The sequence below is a fragment of the Asterias amurensis genome, chromosome 8, assembly GCF_032118995.1.
Source record: "Asterias amurensis chromosome 8, ASM3211899v1".
Lineage (NCBI taxonomy): Eukaryota > Metazoa > Echinodermata > Asteroidea > Forcipulatida > Asteriidae > Asterias > Asterias amurensis.
This window is the reverse complement of record NC_092655.1, coordinates 445,704-464,915: the sequence shown is the minus strand read 5'-3', so window position 1 is coordinate 464,915 and position 19,212 is coordinate 445,704. Positions and strand designations below refer to the sequence as shown.

General features: G+C 37.9%; 2 protein-coding genes across 3 annotated transcripts; one reads left to right on the top strand and one right to left on the bottom strand.

The window, feature by feature from the left end:
- Positions 1 to 22: 22 nt before the first annotated feature.
- LOC139940513 (uracil-DNA glycosylase-like) lies at positions 23 to 7,276 on the bottom strand. Its single transcript, XM_071936807.1, has 8 exons — positions 7,078 to 7,276; positions 5,351 to 5,605; positions 4,841 to 4,936; positions 4,187 to 4,241; positions 3,654 to 3,696; positions 3,240 to 3,328; positions 2,886 to 3,064; positions 23 to 2,241 (listed from the first exon to the last, which is right to left on the bottom strand). Exons 1-8 carry the CDS (start codon positions 7,189 to 7,191, stop codon positions 2,092 to 2,094), a joined length of 981 nt encoding a protein of 326 aa, XP_071792908.1. The 5' UTR covers positions 7,192 to 7,276; the 3' UTR covers positions 23 to 2,091.
- A 328-nt stretch (positions 7,277 to 7,604) lies between these two features.
- On the top strand, positions 7,605 to 15,264 carry LOC139941042 (putative cytochrome P450 120). 2 transcript variants are annotated; one of them, XM_071937456.1, is made up of 10 exons: positions 7,605 to 7,682; positions 8,509 to 8,783; positions 9,152 to 9,350; positions 10,141 to 10,277; positions 10,933 to 11,006; positions 12,005 to 12,202; positions 12,796 to 12,906; positions 13,505 to 13,632; positions 13,922 to 14,009; positions 14,832 to 15,264. In XM_071937456.1, exons 2-10 carry the CDS (start codon positions 8,594 to 8,596, stop codon positions 14,988 to 14,990), a joined length of 1,284 nt encoding a protein of 427 aa, XP_071793557.1. In that variant the 5' UTR covers positions 7,605 to 7,682; positions 8,509 to 8,593; the 3' UTR covers positions 14,991 to 15,264. The 2 variants fall into 2 exon arrangements, with proteins under 2 accessions (XP_071793557.1, XP_071793556.1); XM_071937455.1 differs by having other exon boundaries at positions 7,616 to 7,893.
- The last annotated feature ends 3,948 nt before the right edge of the window (positions 15,265 to 19,212 follow it).

Genomic DNA, 19,212 nt, shown 5'->3' with positions numbered 1-19,212 from the left:
TTTCACATGGCTTTCAGCATGGTTCTGGAGATTTACAGTGAAATTCAATGTACACATACATGTATGTGTATACATTAACCAGTATCTGTCCTTATCCTTGGGAGGGGAACAGTCCAAGTTCCTGATGAGGGGGAAATGTTTGTGTGATTTTGACTTCTAGCGGTTTTCTAATCCTGTAATGAGTCAAGAACATCATTGGCTAGTCTATAGACAAGGTGATCTTGTTTATAAATAGAGTGACCTTGTACATTGCAGGGCATTTCCGGGCAGGCAAGATAGTACACAGGTCATAATGAGAAGTCTTTTTGAATATAGGTTGCTCTAGAGCATGTTGCGCTTCAATCAGTGTGTTCTTTAAATTGTGTTGGTTATATGCCCTTGAAGAAGTTTTCCCTTGGTGAAACTGCCAGACTTGCACATACAAAAACAGACAACATTTATTTATACAAATAGATGAAAACTTTTTAATATTATATAAACTATATACACGGGTGGCTCAAACTGCAACCACTGTTTTTTTTGTGACAAAAAGTTTCAGTGGTTTAGTAAAACTCCTTTTTACGCGTACAAACGATATAAACATACTTTAATTTTTGCTTTCAAAATTATTAACAAGTTGACTGAGTTGAAGTAAACTAAAACAAAACTACAATAAATTTGTAAAAAATTAGTTTTTGTGAAGATGCAGCTTTGGCCTTGGAAGTACTGAATTTTGAACTGTTCTCATAGACAATACTGTGTTTCTGTTTGATTAAATCACAATAGTTCAATAAAACAAAATGTGTGCACAAAAATTCTGGGTAACAGAATTATCTAAAAGCCAATGTTAATCTACAACTACATAACAAAGCACGAAAAACAACATGATGTACAGAAAAATCTAATTAAGTTTGGGTTGAACGAAGAAATATTGATTAGATTTGGATGTGAATCTTTAACCTCTGGCATGTCTGGATTAACGTGCCGGTGCTCTACCAACTGAGCTATCTAGCCTTATGTTGGCATGTTCAACATTTGTGAGAAAAATTTAGCACAATTAAAAGAAGATGTTTTTTAACACTGCTAAAGTAAACACTTGTTTGTGTGTCAAACATTAATCAAAGTAAAGGAGCTTAGAACACGTGATTGAGGAGCTTTGTAATGAATCCAGGGTGCTGTGCTTTGCCATATTTGAAATGGCTTAAAGACACTGGACACTCGTCTATTGGTAATTGTAAAAGACCAGTCTTCTCACTTGGTGTATATCAACATATGCATAAAATAACAAACCTGGGAAATTTTGAGCTCAATTGGTCGTCGAAGTTGCAAGATAAGGAAAGAAAAAACACCTTGTCACACGAAGTTGTGTGCTTTTAGATGTTTGATTTCGAGACCTCGAATTCTAAATCTGAGGTCTCAAAATCAAACTCGCGGCAAATTACTTTTTTCTCGAAAACTACGTCACTTCAGAGGGAGCCGTTTCTCACAATGTTTTATACTATCAACCTCTCCCCATTTACTCGTTACCAAGTAAGGTTTTATGCTAATAATTATTTTGTGTAAATACCAATAGTGTCCACTGCCTTTAATTGAACCTATTTTGAAGATTGAATATTCCAAAATAGTTAGACGACTACCGTTTCTTTTTTCCTAAAGATCAAAGCAAAGTTTCATTCGCAAATTTATTTTCCAATCATATGTAAATAATGTAATTTAAAACTTGTGATCAGACTGTATAGAGTCAAATTCTCCTTCTAGTAAACAAATATTAAAATGATCTTAATAAGATGTCCTGTTTTTGGCAGTGTTTAACATCTCGGCTTATGTACATTGCATATATCAATAATACTCTTCTTATTAACTCTAACTCTCTTGAATTCCTCAGGCGAACAGAATCAAACAAAAACATGCAGTGGGATTTTGATAGGATGAGGATGGTTCAAGGAAAGTGAAAAATAGAACCCGTTGCTGAGCTCAAACAATGGCAAAGCACGTGTGTATGAGCAAAACAGAACTCTCAACCAATGATAGGTCTCCCATTGACCTCAATGAGGGCTGTTTTGGCTTGCAAAGTCACACGCAAGGGGCCCATCGGATCTTGTAAACATGTGACTATTCTGCATTGAGTTGTCCCCAGTCTATAGGTTCCTTGCCGAGTTTCTTCAAGATGTCATTTGTCTTGGAGAAATGGTTGCAACCGAAGAAACCCCTGTAGGCTGACAAGGGCGATGGATGTACACCTTTCAAGACATGATGGCGTTTCTAAAGCAGAACAGGGAAAAAGGAATACATTTTAATGTACCACAAAACTAAGCAATTGTCTTTTCTTGTCTTGAAGGATACTGCACCAAAACCCTTCTCAGGGGTTACACGGGCAGGGTCGGTTGTGCGCATGGAGTTGCTAACCCTGTTTTAAACACTGGGGTGATCCTCCTAAGGATAAGTGTACTGGGTTCTTTTGCATGCATTTCACAACATAAAATACCTACGTCTTTACGTCCCATCCGAAAGATGAGGCAAGAATGGTTACTTGTCTTGCTGAAGGACTTAAGTGCCAACACTGGGATTGGAACCCACACTCTACTGTTCAGAACACCAGAGCTTGAGTCTGGTGTGCTTGACCACAACACAACACTATTGCAGTGAAGAAAACCCTAGGTGAATTTGCCTCGACCAGAAACACAAACCTCTTGACCATTCACAAAATGGGCTCCCAAATTTGTGTAATTTACAGCAGTCAAGCTATATATAACATAGCTAAAACACAACTCCTGTATTAACTTATGAATATGCATGAAGAACAGCCAAACACACGACCACCCTCTTCTGCATGCATCAGATTAGATCGACCAATAACAGAATGGTCTTAACTCATGAATATGTATAAGTTATAGCTAAACACTTACCGTGTTGATGATGCTACCTTTTTTGTGTGCATACGATCCCCATAGCAGGAACACAATGTCATCACAGTGCTTGTTGAGCCATGCGATCACCGCATTGGTGAATGTTTCCCAGCCTTTATCCTTATGAGAGTTAGCACGATGAGCTTCCACCGTGAGCACGGCGTTCAACAACAGAACACCTTCAAAGACAAAGTAGGCATTCAATTGGATGGTAAAACACCGACAACACTAGTTCAGGCCTTGAAATAACCCACGCTTTAACCCATTTTATTTGATTCAGATCTGTAACAGCTCATTAAGGTTTTGTATTAATACTTGGGGTGCTTTATGTAATGGGGTTTATTGAGTTGTTACCTTGTCTGGCCCATCCTGTGAGATCCCCATGGGATGGCTTCTGAAATCCCTCAATGTCATTGGATAACTCTTTAAACATGTTCGCCAAGCTACAAACAGAGACAGAGAGTAAAAGCAAATTACATTAGAGGTACACACTCATCATTGCACAGCAGACAAAATAGATTTGTCAGTCTTACTTGGGTCCGTCTATATAATAATAATAATAATAATAGTTGCTTCTTATCCAGCACACATGTCCGTCACTCAGCAACGCTCCTGCGCTGTAACATACAGTATTTTCTGCAAGATGTGGGACTACGTTTGAATTATGAGACCTAATCATATAATGGTTTACCAGGTTGACTTCATTGTAACGAACAAAGAAAAGCTGAATGCTTTCATGTAGTTTGTACAAAATCGATAAAAACTTACCTAGGTGGGTTGGACACACCTTTCTGAACACTGAAACACAAACCTGTAAAATAACGTACAGACCTCATAAATAAATATGACTTTAGGGTTGAGCAAAGAAAAGTGGACCAGAGCGAGACTTGAACCTGCGGCTTTCAGATTAACATGGAGACACTCTACTGAGCTATTCTAGTCCTGATGCCCTATCGGTATCTTTGCCCAGGGTGCCCGCCAGAAAGCATTCAACCTGTTACTGCCCATTAGCCAGAGATCAATGGACCCACGGTTACATTTCAACCTGGGAAGCAGCTACCAGGGGATCATCCTGAAAGGGGACTCAAATTTTTATTTCAGATATCATATTAACAAACAAGGAAAACTGACGGGTAATTTTTGTTTGTTTTTTGTTTATGGTTGAACAAAGAAGATTTGACTAAGCGTAAGAAGTATTAAAACCTTAAAACTAATATTCAATATAGGTGTCTGTGTTCCTTCGGGATAATTCGGTACAGGTTTTTTATAATGAAATGTAATTTGATTTGAAGTGTCCATACCATGTGCTTGTCCTGGTCCATGGTACGGGTCTTGACCCAGAATGACCACCTTTACCTGTATGAACAAACAAAAAAGACCAGTTGTGATCAGTCTGACATAATGGAAGGTAAAAACAATTTGGAAATAGTTGCCTGTGGAAACCAAAATTTGTGAATTTAAACAAACCGTTTAAGCAAACAAGGGCTCGATTTTACAAAAATTTGTGAATTTAAACAAGGGCTCGATTTTACAAAAAGCTAATAACGGCCGGGCTTTGAACTCAATGCTTTTTAAGGGGCAGAGCACTTTACTTCTTGTAAGGGCCACTTACTACATTTCTATAGGAACTTTGCAGAGGGCACCACAGGAAAAGCACAGGGAACCACAGCAACTGTTGTGGGTGTCATGGGAGTTATTTCAAGGCCTGTACGATGGATCTTAGAATGTTTATCCAGCTCTGAATTCTGATTCTGGTAATCAATGTAGCATGGTGACTGCTTTACTTCTTTCAAGGAAATTTTAAGGCTCAGAGAATCTATGAGAAAACCCTCAACAGCAAAAAAAAAGAAATCACAGGTATTTTGTTATTTGTTATAATATATTATTATTATATTATATATTATAATATGAAAAATAGTTAGATTGATCTAAAACACATGAGAAGACAGACTTACATTACGGATGGGACACATGTTGGTCCATGTATACACCTGGTTAGCAGGAGGGTAGATAGTCTTTCTCTGCCGCTCTTGTTCAACAAAGTTATGAAGCTGCAAGAAAACGTTCACAAGCTATTTATTTTGACTGTTGTTTCTACAGATGTTCTTGGGTTTTTATGCATTCTAGTCGGAGAGGGCTGACTGACTCGGCATTTTATTGTGTTTGATTTACCCCTCAGCTATAGGTTAAACAGCTTGGGATTGTATGCTCCCAGGAAATTGGAAAGTTTAAAGGATGGTCCAAGTATGCCCAAGAATAATAATGTTGTTAAACCCTTTGAACTACCTAACTACTAGGATGTTTGCGCTAAGTAAGGACCAATTTTGGGCATGATATAATTTGCCTCTTGTAAAAAAGTTAGAATAATTTATAGAAGACTTTTTTGGCTATTTAATCCAAGGGAAATCAAATCTGAAAATCAGACTACTGTAGGTAGAATTTTATGCCTGAATTATTATTATTACCTTTAAGAAGTATGGTTTGGTGAATTCTGCAGACAATGCTGAAGCCCAGGATGGCCCCATGCTGGGTGGTGCACCTTCAACGACGTTACCAATCGGTTTGGTCAGCCCATTGCTTTCTAATATCTTTAGAGCTTTCAATCTTTGTAGTTCCATGCGTTGTTTTTGCTCGGGGCTCAGACTGCTTCCTCTTTCTTCTCTGTTTGATCCATTTTCCTGCTCGCTGTTGAATTTCTGCCTCTTGGGTGGGGTGCATCTCTAGAAGAGAAGTTGAAAAGTGTTTAAGTTAAATTTTGAGTGTGGACTCAGTACAGCAGTGCTTTAGACTCAACTGTTTTCATGATGATAGCGCTCCGACAATGGACCGATCCTTTAAGCTCTGCCCCATTGCGTATTGACCAATTACAACCCATTGCGCAACCAAAAGTCTGACAAATTGAGTTTGACATGCGTGCGCGGCAGAGTTGTGCAGAATGGCATTGGAGAGGCTCACATATTCTTGCTCACACATGCGCTGTGGGCGTAGCCTAATGGACAGGTCTCTATAGTCTATTGTGATGTTCTCCCGAGACTGCTGGACCACCCTGTGAGACTACTGCTCTCACAACTATGGATTCATTTAATGGAAAGCAGTCAAGAGGAGACAGCGGCTTCGCGCGAGAGCATTGATCTCGCTAGAAGAGCAATCTTCAACCGCGGAGAGTGAATGTTAACAAATTAAAAATATCAACTCTACTTTGTAAACACCTCCGATAATATTCATAATTTGTTAGATTTTACAAATTACCATTTTTCATTCATAATTGATTACCGTACTCAAGTTTGGTGTATAGCCCTATACTGACTACGTGATGGCTAAAACTGCATGCTGCGCTGCCCTACTACTGTGCTATTAAATACGATGAGTGGGACTATATAAATGATATTTATGGCCAATAAATATCATTTTATGGGGCTAGGTACTGGCGGCAGCTGGGTACTACCTAGACTTTCAGTGTTTCATAATCATTGACATCTCTGCCTGTAGACAGCTGGTATGGAGTTAATCCTACTAGAACTATGAGGTTCGTTCCGCTATCGTTTCCCGTCCGGGAGACGATAGCCGAACGAACCTCATCGTAGTTCTACTTCTAGGTAGGAGTAGTATGGAGTAGTCAGGTAGTAAACATTGAATTTTGAAATCATAAATCAGAAAAAATAAAAATATGGTGAACATAAATACAGTCATGATGAATTTCCGTCTTGACATGTCCGTCAGTCCATTTGTTAAGCCATTAGTAATACTAGTTAATATTAAATGCCCCTATAAATATAAGGATAACTTTCCGCATGGCGCCACCACTTTTTCACTCATTTTTAGAAAAAGGGATATATCAATCAGGTAAATAAGTTCCTATATTATTTCATATCAAACGAAAAAGTGGTGGCGCCATACGGAAACTTTTCCAAATATAATAATTAAAGAGAGTGTGTAGTGTTATATCAACTCCATTAAATGATTAACATGATTAACAATGACCAGCCAGATAACCACTTTCGGGGAGCTCATTAGATTACTAATTTTTGTCCACTTGCCACACCGTACCTGCAACTTATATCCTGTGAGGAGTTTGTTGCAGTATTCGACAGATACAGATATCACATCAGATATTATCAATCATTTGTCATTCCTCCTCCGTGTCAATGGTCCATCATCATGTATGGTCGACGAACCAGTACGCTTTGCTTACCTGATCGTCAAGTTCGTGGCCTTCGATTGATTTATCTCCACTCAGTCGTCTCTTTGGAACACTTTTAATCAAAGCCCTTTTGAAAAAAGAGGATATCTTTCTCTGCCCAATCATGTTTCAAGTTTGTTTTTAAAGAAATATCCGATGTGATCGAGAGATTGACTTCTCTCCTCCCAATGACATGTGCGTATTTCGCGCCAAATCGTCGAATAACAAGTGGGCGTGGCCAATATGACACGTAACCCCTCTAACTAAATGGAATACTCCAAAAAATAACAAGTTATTGCTCACTTCTTTCAGAAATTGTACATCAAATGTTTTATTTAAAGAGGAAATATCCATGTAAAATATCATTTAGGCTAAATATAATGTTCGTTATTGAATCCATACCAAAGTTCTGCCTTAGCAAAAAAAAAAATGTCAACATTGGATTTCTGATGATTTGCATAAAATAGACTAGTTTGTTTTCCCAACGCGAACCCTTGAGGGCGGTGTATTACAAATCACATTATTTTTCATTTTACGGTGTGAGATAATAATGGGCGATGGACTGGAAAACTGTACTAGAAATGGCCCTCAAAATCGTCATTAAATAGTCATGTAAAGTAAGTCTTCATGTATGTCATTTCAAGTTTAGTTTTAGTGTTACATTTGTGATGTTATCGTAGCACAAAATACTTACGACAATATAGCGGAATGTCTCTGTTCCAAGTGACGTCTGACACCGGCGGTGTTCATTTATTTTGCTTGACCAGTTGCTGTTGACAAAAACGTTGCAGGGTAGCATTTCCGGGAGCCAACTAAACAGAAAATAGCGTAAGTTTGGTCAGATTCTGTCATGTCATTAATTTCAAATAAAACGAGGAGTATTTCTATTTTTAAATCATACTGTGTTACTCGAATGTGAATCGTGAATCTAGTTGCGATAACGTAACCCCCCTCCCCGACGGCCGCAAGGCCGGAGGGTTACGAGATTCTTTCGAGCGGCAAATGACAATCTGGTACTACACGTACAATTTCGACAGCTAGTCACCAGATTTGTCCCATTTTTACCACTTTCAAAAATCATGACACAAATTCTAAGGGCACCAACTTAATCCTTAAATCTTTAGTTTAGCAACAGGTTCCGCGGGGATATTGATATTTGCATCAGGGCTATTTCTGTTAAAGTAGTTTTGTGTTCTCAGCATATGTCACTTCTAGCCCAATAAACAATCACATTTATATCACAGATTAATTTTGTCAGATAAACTCTATCTGTAATTTTTGTGTTTTAATGTAATTTTTATGTTGCCTGTGGCAACCAAATTGAATGTTTATAATCAACCTTGAAGAATGAATTATAATGTTATTAACAACGTAATGATTTCATCTGTGTTTTAGTGAATATATAAGGTCTTTTATATTTATGCCAATTTGCTTATTTTATAGCTACCTTTATGAAACTGTCATCCAAGCCACAGTCAAATCAAACCTCTAACTTAGAGGAAGAAAGCTACCCCTCCTTCGTATCCCGATGGCTGCCCTGAAGGGCCGGGCAGGCTACAGCGTCATCGGGGATAAGTCAGCAGAGTTCTACAAAGACCCCATCACGTTTGTCAACTGGCGTATCAAAGAGTATGATTCAAGGGTGTTTCTGTCTCGGCTTCTCAACAAACCGACTGTTTTTGTCGGCACTATCAACGGAGTGAAGGAGTTGACTGGAGGTAGGTGAAGAAAATGATGGATTCACAGGAGGTTAAATACATGTTGGTGTATTTTACCTGAAACTGGATTTATAGGGCCACTGTATGACTTGTTTGTTCTTGATACTTACTGCAGTGTGCAGTGTATTGTGCAGAAAGAAGGTCAGAAAGTGCGTACTTTTGTAACCCCCACCTTCCATTTCTGTATACCATCTCTAGATGTCTACCCTACCAGATATGTAGCTCACAGTTTTTACTGGACCAAAATATATCTTACACGACCAGATTCAAATTGTGTTAAACAATGTGTTTATGTGTATATGTTAAATGGTTAAAATGACCCACACAACCCTTATTTCACAGCAGGACTTCTTTCCTTTCTTTTAAAGCTAAGAATCGCCATTTTGACATGGGGTACCGGGCATTTCTTCAGCCGGTGTTTGGCAATAACATCATGTTTGAGACACCAGCTGAGGCAGCTAGACTTCACCAAGTCATCCATCGATTGTACGGGGCTCAGACAGTACCCAGTGTAAAGAACCTTATTCAGAGACTCACAGAAAAACACTTCAGCAATCTTGATAAAAGGTATGTGCTTGTTACTCACTATTCGTGACTGATTACTCGTGACTCACTATTAAATTACCAATAACTTATAACTCACTATTCATGACTCATCACTCATCAATCAAATGCTCATTACTCATCTCTTGCGACTCTTTAATCTAAGTTTTAGTTTAGTTTTATTAGACTGTACACTGGCATAAAAATGTAAATATACAAATCGATACATAAAGAAACAAAGAAGCAAAATAGCTTAACAATACCAAGCCAGTGAGTGGTGAGGAGGAACATGTGACCAGCACCTCTACAAAGCCGTCCTGCCACAATTCGTTTGCTCATGACTAGCTATTGACTCATTGCTCATGACTAGCTTTTCATAGTTCATATTATGACTCATTACTCATCATTTCTGACTTGCTATTCATGCCGCATTCACGAATAGCAATTCATGATTCATGCCATGACTCACTACTCATGACTCATTATGAATATTGTGCTGCAGAGCAGAGCACTTCAAGACTGCTGAACAACAATCCAAACCAACAAAAAACAAAGATTATGTTGGCCCATATATTTTGAATTTAAGCTGATTTATATCCATTCAACAATAACTCAAAATTTATTACTCAAACGTTACATGTATTACTTGTTACTCTTTACTCATGACTCTCTAGTCATTGCTCATTGCTCAGTACTATTGACTCTTTACTTTGCACTCAGTACTCATTATTAATTGATTGTGCCCATTACTCAATGCTTAATACTTGTAAGTCATTACTCGTGACTCATGACTCAATATTGGGTCCTTTTGCAGTCATTGTGTGAGTGTGTACACACTCTTCAAGCGTTTTGCTACCGAGTTTTCCTTGGAGCTGTTCCTTGGATTAGATGCTGAGAAACATCCAGACTTGACTGAGAGTATTATTGACGTCACCACGACCCACTGGCATGGTGAGAAGTTTATTCATTCAGTCTTTTAAAGGCAGTGGACACGTTTGGTAAATCGTCAAAGACCAGTATTCCCACTTGATGTATCTCAACATATACATGTAAAAATGAAAAAATCTGTAAAGGTTTGGGCTCAATTGGTCTTTAGAGTTGCAAGAGAATAATGAAAGAAAAAATACCCTTGTTGCACAATTGTGTGTGCCTTCAAATGTCAGAAAAAAGGCTTACGGCCTGAAATCTTTTTCAGATTCAAATATTTTGGTGAGAAATTACCTCTTTCTAAAAATCTACCTTACTCCAGAGGGAGTTGTTTCTCACAATGTTATAAACTAATACCAATTCTCTTTTGCTTGTTACCAACAAAGTTGTTATGCTAAAATATATTTTGAGGAAAGTGTCCAGTGCCTTTGGAGACATTCGAAAAGTGTGAATAAAGGCTTCTCTGGCCAATCCAGCAAAAATTCATTCAATTTCATTTAACACACATTCCAGTTCATGCATTTTCCCCAATCCACTCAAACTAGGGTTCCTTTTTAGCTATAATTGCATTCCATTTTGTGTAGGATTAAAACAAAAGTTCCAAAAACCAAAGGAATACGTTATCTTTAAAATGTTGGAAACTTTGACAATACCTAAGGTCTTCTGTTTTGTTTTTCAGGAATCATCTCTGTTCCTCTAACTGTCAAGATGTCAATGTTTTCATCTTCATATGGCAGAGCTCTTGAAGCGAAGGTGAGTCAACAGGCACATTTATTTTATTCACACAATGGTCATGCAAAAATTACTTGCTGAGGTGCTGTAGTTTTTGAGAAATGAATAAAACAAGTCACAACAAATAAATTTTGTCTCAGTGAGACGAAAATTATATTAGCATGTAAAAATATACTAACCAGATATGGTAAAAAATATCATAACTGGTTAATACGTTTTTACATGCTCAAACTGAAACTATAATAATTTGTGTGACATCATTGTCAACTAATTTCTCAAAAACTACATCACCTCACCAAATAATATTTGGAGGGAAGGTTTCCACTATGATTATCTTCAAGCTGTTTAAGTTTAAAATAAATCTGCGGGGTTGTGTTTTGTGTTACAAAAAAAACCAAGACCCTTTAAAGAGGAATGGCAATTTTCATATCTGAAGGGCATGTCCATTGAACAATCTTGAACTCTTTGGGAAGCCTTTGAGGGGCACCAAGGCCAAAACCTGGGGGCAACAGAGACCATAGCATCGCATCCATGGTGTCTGTGTTAATAATTATACTATGGCCTGGCTCACTACACACATGAGATATAGAAAACACTGGGACAAAATATTCCAATCAATTATGCGCTCAAGGCCACAAGTGTTTTGTGTTTGTTTAGTCACATCTGTCATGCTCATCCGGTAACACAGCTGCCAGTGATGATGTGTGATATTCACTGTTATTATTAATTTTTTCATCTTTAGCTTATTCATTTTTTGTGTATAGAAAATATTTAATTATTTTTGTTTGCAATTATATTTTTTTTTATGGGCTGTATTACATTTATTTATTAGTTTTGAATGAGTATGAGTTTAAATAGCAGGCAAAAGTTTAAACCTAAGACAAAATGCTTGCTCGTATTCAGAAAGAGTATTTTCTACTCAATTAAACGTTTAATGCATTTACAAAAAGCATTTATATGGACTTTGTGCAATATTTTTTATGTTAATACAAGTCTTCACAACTGTGTTTCCCCCTCAGGACAAACTGTTGGGTATCATCAGAGACAAGCTGGCGCACACAAAGGATGGTTCATCCCTACAGAGTCTAACGGAGGCAGGGTTCCAGACAGCGGAGGAGTTGGAGCAGCACACATTACTCTTCACTTCGGCTCTGGTACCCAAAGCTATTGCCTCAATGCTTACATCATTCCTCATAGCCACTGGGGGATCAGAAAAGGTAAGTGGGGGTACCTCTGGACCTCTTTAATGATAATAATACTATTAACAATAATAATAATAAAATTAATAATAATTTTAATAACAATAATAATAATAATAATAATAGAAAGACTTGAGATCTAAGGCTAAGGGGGTTGTAGCCCAACTCAAGGATTTACTGGCACAAATGAAAATATGATCTTTCTTTTGCATGCTGTGATAAGATAAAGTAATGATAATAATAATACCTTGAAATACAGCATTTGTAGGGCACACTTTCTTTGCTAAACATTCGAAGGCGCTGGTCTAGGTCAATCAAAGAATTCTCCGATGTGTTGATAGGCCAATTTCAAAAGGTGTATTTTAAGAAGTGTGAAATGTCTTGTGAATCTCGAAGATATATTTAGGCAGAGAGTTTTTCAGAGGCAATGTATGAGAAGGCCCTATCACCATAAGTGTCAAGGAAAGTCTCGGGAACATCTGGCAAGCTGCCTGGTGACCTCAGACCTGGCCAGACATGTCGGTGCTGTGAAAGTGTTCATATAATTAGGTTTCTCAAGGTTTGAATAAGCTGTGGTGGTTTTGACTGAAAATGTCTTTCTTTGGTTGCAGGAAATCTTGAGACAACAAGCAGCTGAAGATGCTGATTGTCTGAATCACATTCTGCTGGAGGTGGAGAGGTTATGGCCGCCATTCCTTGGGGGACGCCGACTCACACTGGAGGTAAAGCTTTCTAATGTTGAACATGTTGTCAGAGAATGAATCTCAGATGTAAACTTATTGTTGGATTTCCATTGGACTGTATTCTTATGACAGATATGGTTTTACTAACTGAAAGGCACAAAAGACAAGCGCTGTGCCAGTACACCCGCTGAGCACTGTGTGGTTTTCAGAGATCGGTTTGGGTCATTTTGAGGTATAACAGGCAGTCCGTTTGGACGCAGTTCGAGGGGCAACAGGCAGGGTAGTTCTAAGGCAGTATGAGGAGAAATATGTAGGACAATTTAGATGGGTTTGAAAAGTTATAGGCAGGTGTTTTGTGGCAGTTGAGAAGTAACTTGAAGGGCAATTTGGGGTAGTTTGAAGAGTAAAAGCAGGGCAGTTTTGGGGCAATTAAGAGCTTAAACAGGTAGGGCAATTTAAGGCAGTTTGAGGAGTAACATGAAGGACGGTTCTGGGTAGTTTTAGGAATATAAGGGGGGTTTAAGGCGATACGGGGAATTTTGAGGAATATCTGTGCTGGGCAATTAAGGGCGGTTTAGGGTAGTTTGAAGACTGAAGGGTCATTAATGTGTGTTCATCTTGTTTGTGTTCTTTTCAGGATTGTGTGATCGATGGGTTTAAGATTCCTAAGGGCTATGCTGTAGTTTACATCACCCATGCTGCCCATCGAGATCCAACAATCTTCCCTCAACCAGAAACATTCAAGCCAGAAAGATGGAAAGACAGGTAAATATACCATCATTATCTTTAAAATGTCTAAGTTTAATGTAAATCTGTGGCCAGTTGTGTTTTGTGTCGTAAAAAAAGGTACCCAAACCCTTTAATCACAAAGAGTTAATTAGCAGAAACAGGCCACCAGCATACAGCTAATGTCAAAGATCACGTTATGGCCTTCCCACTTCCCCATCTCCACTTTGCACAGTGTGTTTGTATTTATTGTCTGCAATTCCATGCGAAATACACCACAGACTTTGTGTTTTAACAGTTATCTGGGTTTCTTAAAATTCATTTCCAGGACTTCAGAAGCAAGTAATTTACTGTTTACATTTGGTGGGGGAGTACGCTCGTGTGTTGGAACAGCTCTAATGAAGACTACCTTACAGGTAAGTTCAAAATCTCTAAAATGGGCTTGAGTTGCTCAGGTTCATGGCGCTTTAGAGTAGATTAATTTTCACAATTTGTTTCTTTGCTTGATGCAATCAACAGGACCTATGGTACAAATGCACAAATAATAAAGAACTGGACTTTAATGGTCATTACTCAAAATAATTTGATTGCATACAAAATATTTGGGTTTCAAGCAACAGATAGTATACGGGGTGTCGTGGCCGAGCTGATAAGAGCACCGAATTCAAGCTCTGGTGATTCTGTTCAGCGGAGTGTGGGTTCAAATCCCGGTTGTGACACGTGTGTCCCTGAGCAAGACACTTAATTGCATCTCTCCACCCGGGGAAAAATGGGAACCTGTGAGGGCAAAGTTGGTTCTTGTGGTTGATAAGCTTTGTTTGCGCCACATATTTGGCGGCACAGGCTGTATACTCCCAAGGGAGCTGAGATGGTTTAAGGAATGATTTTAAGGCCCAGTGACCAGGGGTGGATTTCACAAAGAGTTAGGACTAGTCTTATCTCGAGTTAGGACCAGTTACTCGTCCTAACTGAGGACTATCCATGCAATTTGTATATCTCCTCCTAACTCTTTGTGAAATCGACCCCAGGGGTAATAATGTTGAAGCGCCATGAGTGTCACTGCGTGACGAGCCACTATTATTATAAAACATTTTGAGAAACAGCTCCCTAATGTAGTTGAGAAAGATTTATTAGGTCTCTATTTTTAGGTAATTATGACCTACCTTTATTACCATTCCACCACCCCCAACTCCATCTTTCATGTCCCACATTGACCATGATTTTGATTTCTTCCACAGACTGTTTGTAGATACCTTGTAGAGCATTATAACTGGAGAATACCAGCAGGTCAGGACCTCTCCTACAAGTGGCTTCCTGTCTCTAGACCTAAGGATAACACAGTGGCCTCGTTCACCCCCAGACTCCCCCAAGAAACATCAACAACAAACTCCACTTAATGAAGGATTTGTCTTAGAAATCTATGTGGCCTTCATTCCTGGTTGTCACAGCCAAGCGGTTAAGAGCATCGAATTCAAGTTCTGAAGTTTAAAACATCAACACAAAACTCCGTACGTATACTTGGAACTCTCGTCTTAGAAATCTATGTGGCCTTTATTCTCAAAGGGTTTCATGGTCGAGCGGTTTAGATCATCGAATTCAAGTTCTGATGGTTAAACCATCAACAAGAAACTCACTTTTATGAAGGATTGTACGTATACTTGGACCTCGTCTAAGAAATCTATGCAGCCTTCATTCTCAAAGGGTGTCCACCACAGACATATAATACCTATTATATGTCTGTGGTGTCATGTCATGGCCAAACAGATTAGAGCATTGAAGATAAAGGCAGGATAAGTTCTTTCAGATGTAGATAAATAGCACAACAGAGTAGGCGGAATTGTTATCAGTACTAAATTCTACTTAGCAAAAGTTGTTACTTACAGCAAGACATTACTTCTGTGATAGCTGTTGCTTTCAGAATGGTCATGCAACATAAATGGGTCAATGTTTTGAAATGGCACAACGTGTGTAATCTTATCTGAACTTTCACTTTTTACAGATGCATAATTTTCCTTGGCCAGGTTTTGGGTGCTGTCACTTAAAGTTCTCTCTTGCAACACATAGTTGTTTATTAAGTGAATATAGATAAAGTTGGCTGTCGGAATGATAATTTTTCATTGACATCATCACACTGTCACTTAATAGGAAAAACTAATGTGCAATGGGCAAATGTGCAATGTTCTATGGTTCTACAGCGAGGGCGCCCTGCTCATGTGCACAATAAGGTTAGTTTCCCCAGACTAAAGACAGTGTTACTATGTCATATTTGTAAGGGAAAGCTTTTGTATAGCAACTACCAGATGGGTAAAACCTGTCACCATAGTGCCATATACATTCATTCAGAATTGTGAATGGGTGTTCACTGTCTCATGCTACTTCGCAAAATCTTGCTCTAAATCATAGGGGTAGGGTGGGGATGGTAAGAGTTGGAACACACTTGAACTACTGTAGAAGATTCATTTGTGGGAATATATTTTGGATACTATTTTAAAGATACCTCATGTTCATGGAATAAATATTTCATGTTGATTGGTCTTTCATTACGCGCATTTTGTGTAGTATAAAAATTATACTTTTTATGAGTACTGTAACAGGAGCTGCTTTGTGTGTAATACAGAATCAGTTTTCAGGTTAATTTAGAAACACTATGTTGAACCTGATGTCATCATCGCAATTCTTAGTTTCACCATTTTGGTAGTCAATGTCTCTGTGTGTTTTACAGTATAGTGAACATTAGAGCGATGCATCGTTTACACACTTATCTCAGGTCTGGAATTGCAAGGAGGCAATGGCCCTTGTTGCTCGGTCTTGTCCGTGGTGCCCTTCAAAAGGTTTTCCATAGACTTTAGGATTTTCCAATGGAAGTGCCCTTTGCAAAATGAAAATGGCCTTGCCCTCTCGAAGTTAACTCCCAAAATGGTGAACTTGGTAAATGATATTGGTTCAAGAGTCTATTCCGTATTTTCTTCAGGTTTTTCTTCTCAGGAAGAACAAAACAAAATGTATGTGAAGGTCTCTATTTAAAGTACATATCATTACTATTATTTATTGTTATAAATGCTACTGGTTTTATAGGAAGTACTTAGAACTGGACATTCCATTTATTTTGTTATTAAGTGAACAGATGTACTCATTGTTTAAATATTAATAACTCAGTTTAATTGTGGATGTGTGTTTTTATATATTATAAATATTTATCTCAATTCCGGTCTCTTGTAGACTTAAGATGACAGCAGACTTACCAGGTATACAGTAGACCTTTTCGCAAATATTTGGTATGAATTGGGGAGCATGCTGGACTAGTAAGCAACACCAATTTTCCCCTGTACGTCTGCTGTTTGAAAGTAGCCATTTTGTATGTCGAGATGTTTTTTTATGTTTAAGTTATTGACTAGTTTTGTTGCAAGTATATGTAAATAGCTCTTGTTTGTTTTAGTTTTTTTGTGTGAATGCCAAATACCTCACTATGAATGCCCCTTTAAAAGGTTCTGGTGTTTTTTCAAATCTTATTTTTATTCACAACATTTTGTTTTACATTTTGGCCATTTAATTACTTTTACCCCATAAATGTGGGTATTTTGTTTACACAATTGAGACAGAACTACTGCTATTATTAAATTCGTCTGTCATCAACTTTTTTTTGTAAAGATTAATCAATTTTATCTCTGAAAGTAATGTAGCAGAGCCATTAAGAAACTGAAAAAAATTATTTTGTAAATCAGGCAAAATATGTTAAAAACAACGTTAAATACTTGTTTTTACTTGTAAACAATAAAAGCAACACTGGTGTAAAACCAATAGTCAGAGTGAACTTGTAGACATTAAAAGTGCCTCTTGATACATGGACTGTGCAATTTGTAGGTAAAATCTAGGCTTATCTTGGCTTTGGCAATATTGACTGAATGTCTGTGTTTTATGCTGCAATGAATAAAACCAAGGGCAAAAGTCCAGAAACCTAGGGCTTTCTTAAAGTCAAAACTTTCTAATCCTGGTCTTAGAGAGTTATGGATCGGGATTGATGTCTACATTCCAATTAACATACTTTTTATACTAAATGATCTTCTGCTTTAGGTTGTATTTGTTTATTTGTTGGAAACAAACAAGTTGAAGAAACAAAATTCAATAAAGGTCTATTAGAATCAGGTTTAATAATTGGTTTTATGACAAATAAAGGTAAACCCTGGATGTTATAATCTGTAGTCAGATGATTTTATTTTATAGTGCAGTTTAACAGAGCAATAAAAGGACAATACAAAAAGTGGTGTATACAATTATCATCATTATGAATTTGTAAAATTAAGCTACGGAGATTTTGCCTTAAATAACATGAAACATCAAAAGGAATGAGCAGCAAGGCTTACCCCTTGTAATATTGGCTAAAGTGGCATGAAACAACACAGAAATGAGCAGAAAGGCTGTCCCCTTTATGCCCTCTTTTTGCCCGGCTCCTTAATGCCCCCGCCCCCTTCCTCCCCTTTATGGACCCTCACTAATGCCCGGCCCCTTTGAAGTTTTGGGACCCGCCCCATTTTTAATTGACCAATCACAGCCACGAACGCTCAAAGTGAGATTATTTCTAGCAATGATAGAACACATCACCCCTCCCTGCCCGAAATGCTTCTCTGGACATATCAGAAAAATATAGAAATTTGAATAATTATTATCACATGTTAATATGCATAATGGTTATGGTATTTAAATGCCAAATTCTGATCCCTACACCCTGTCTTCTTGAAAAGGCGTGTCTGTTCCACTTTCAAAAAGGGGTGTCCCTTTAAAAGGGGTTGAAATTTGAAGTTTACTTCCTCCCTCATCGTTCCAAAACTATTAATTTAGTCAGTACTTTCCTTTATTCTGTTTTTAAACTGCAAGTTCATAACACTTTGAAATGTAAGCCATAATTTTCGTAATTATACCCTTGTTTTTTATATCTTGTGTGGAATTTAATTGAGGGGACCGGCGGCAAAGGGCGCCCTCCCTCAAAATGGCTGACTTCGAGACGTGACCACGTTTGTTAGCTCTGCAATTTGTTCACATTTTTATGTGCAATTCAGCGGCCAAAATCTCCCCATATGGAGTAAGGTGAGTTGAAATGTATACATACCGTCTGCTGAAGACCTTTTGTAGTAGATTTGATGATTTAAAACAGTCAAAATTAACGACAACATTTCCCTCACACTCACACTCACAGGATTTACTGGAACACAGTGGAAGTTCGTTGCTGGCGGCCATTTTAAAATAATAGTAATACACGTGTATTGACTAAATTTGTACTATATTGGCCTTACATTTTGTTCGGAAGGCAGTTTAAATAGTTCAGCAGATAAAAACAAAAAACATAAAATTTATTTGTGTACGTCAAATTTTACATTTTTCTGGCAGGAATTGTTACGCCACTACATTTTACTCGCTCTCGCCACCTACAATTACTAACTCGGGTGATTACTTAGTTTTGTTTGCTTCATTTAATCATTCTTACGTTCTAGGGGGGTCCATACTCGACAAGCTTTGCTTTTATGGGCCCCCTCCAACTGTCAGGGACATCGGCATTTGTAGTGGTAAAACGGAGTAGATGGGGACTGAATTATGGTAAGAATTTTATAATTGTTTAGACCCAGT

Coding starts and splice junctions, on each gene's coding strand:
- LOC139941042 (XM_071937456.1), top strand. CDS start 8,594: ATGGCTGCCCTGAAGGGCCGGGCAGGCTACAGCGTCATCGGGGATAAG. Junction 11,007..12,004: donor GCAGAGCTCTTGAAGCGAAG/GTGAGTCAACAG, acceptor TTTCCCCCTCAG/GACAAACTGTTGGGTATCAT. Junction 12,203..12,795: donor CCACTGGGGGATCAGAAAAG/GTAAGTGGGGGT, acceptor CTTTGGTTGCAG/GAAATCTTGAGACAACAAGC.
- LOC139940513 (XM_071936807.1), bottom strand. CDS start 7,191: ATGATTGGGCAGAGAAAGATATCCTCTTTTTTCAAAAGGGCTTTGATT. Junction 3,329..3,653: donor GGTGTGTCCAACCCACCTAG/GTAAGTTTTTAT, acceptor CTCTGTTTGTAG/CTTGGCGAACATGTTTAAAG. Junction 3,065..3,239: donor CACAGGATGGGCCAGACAAG/GTAACAACTCAA, acceptor TTGTCTTTGAAG/GTGTTCTGTTGTTGAACGCC.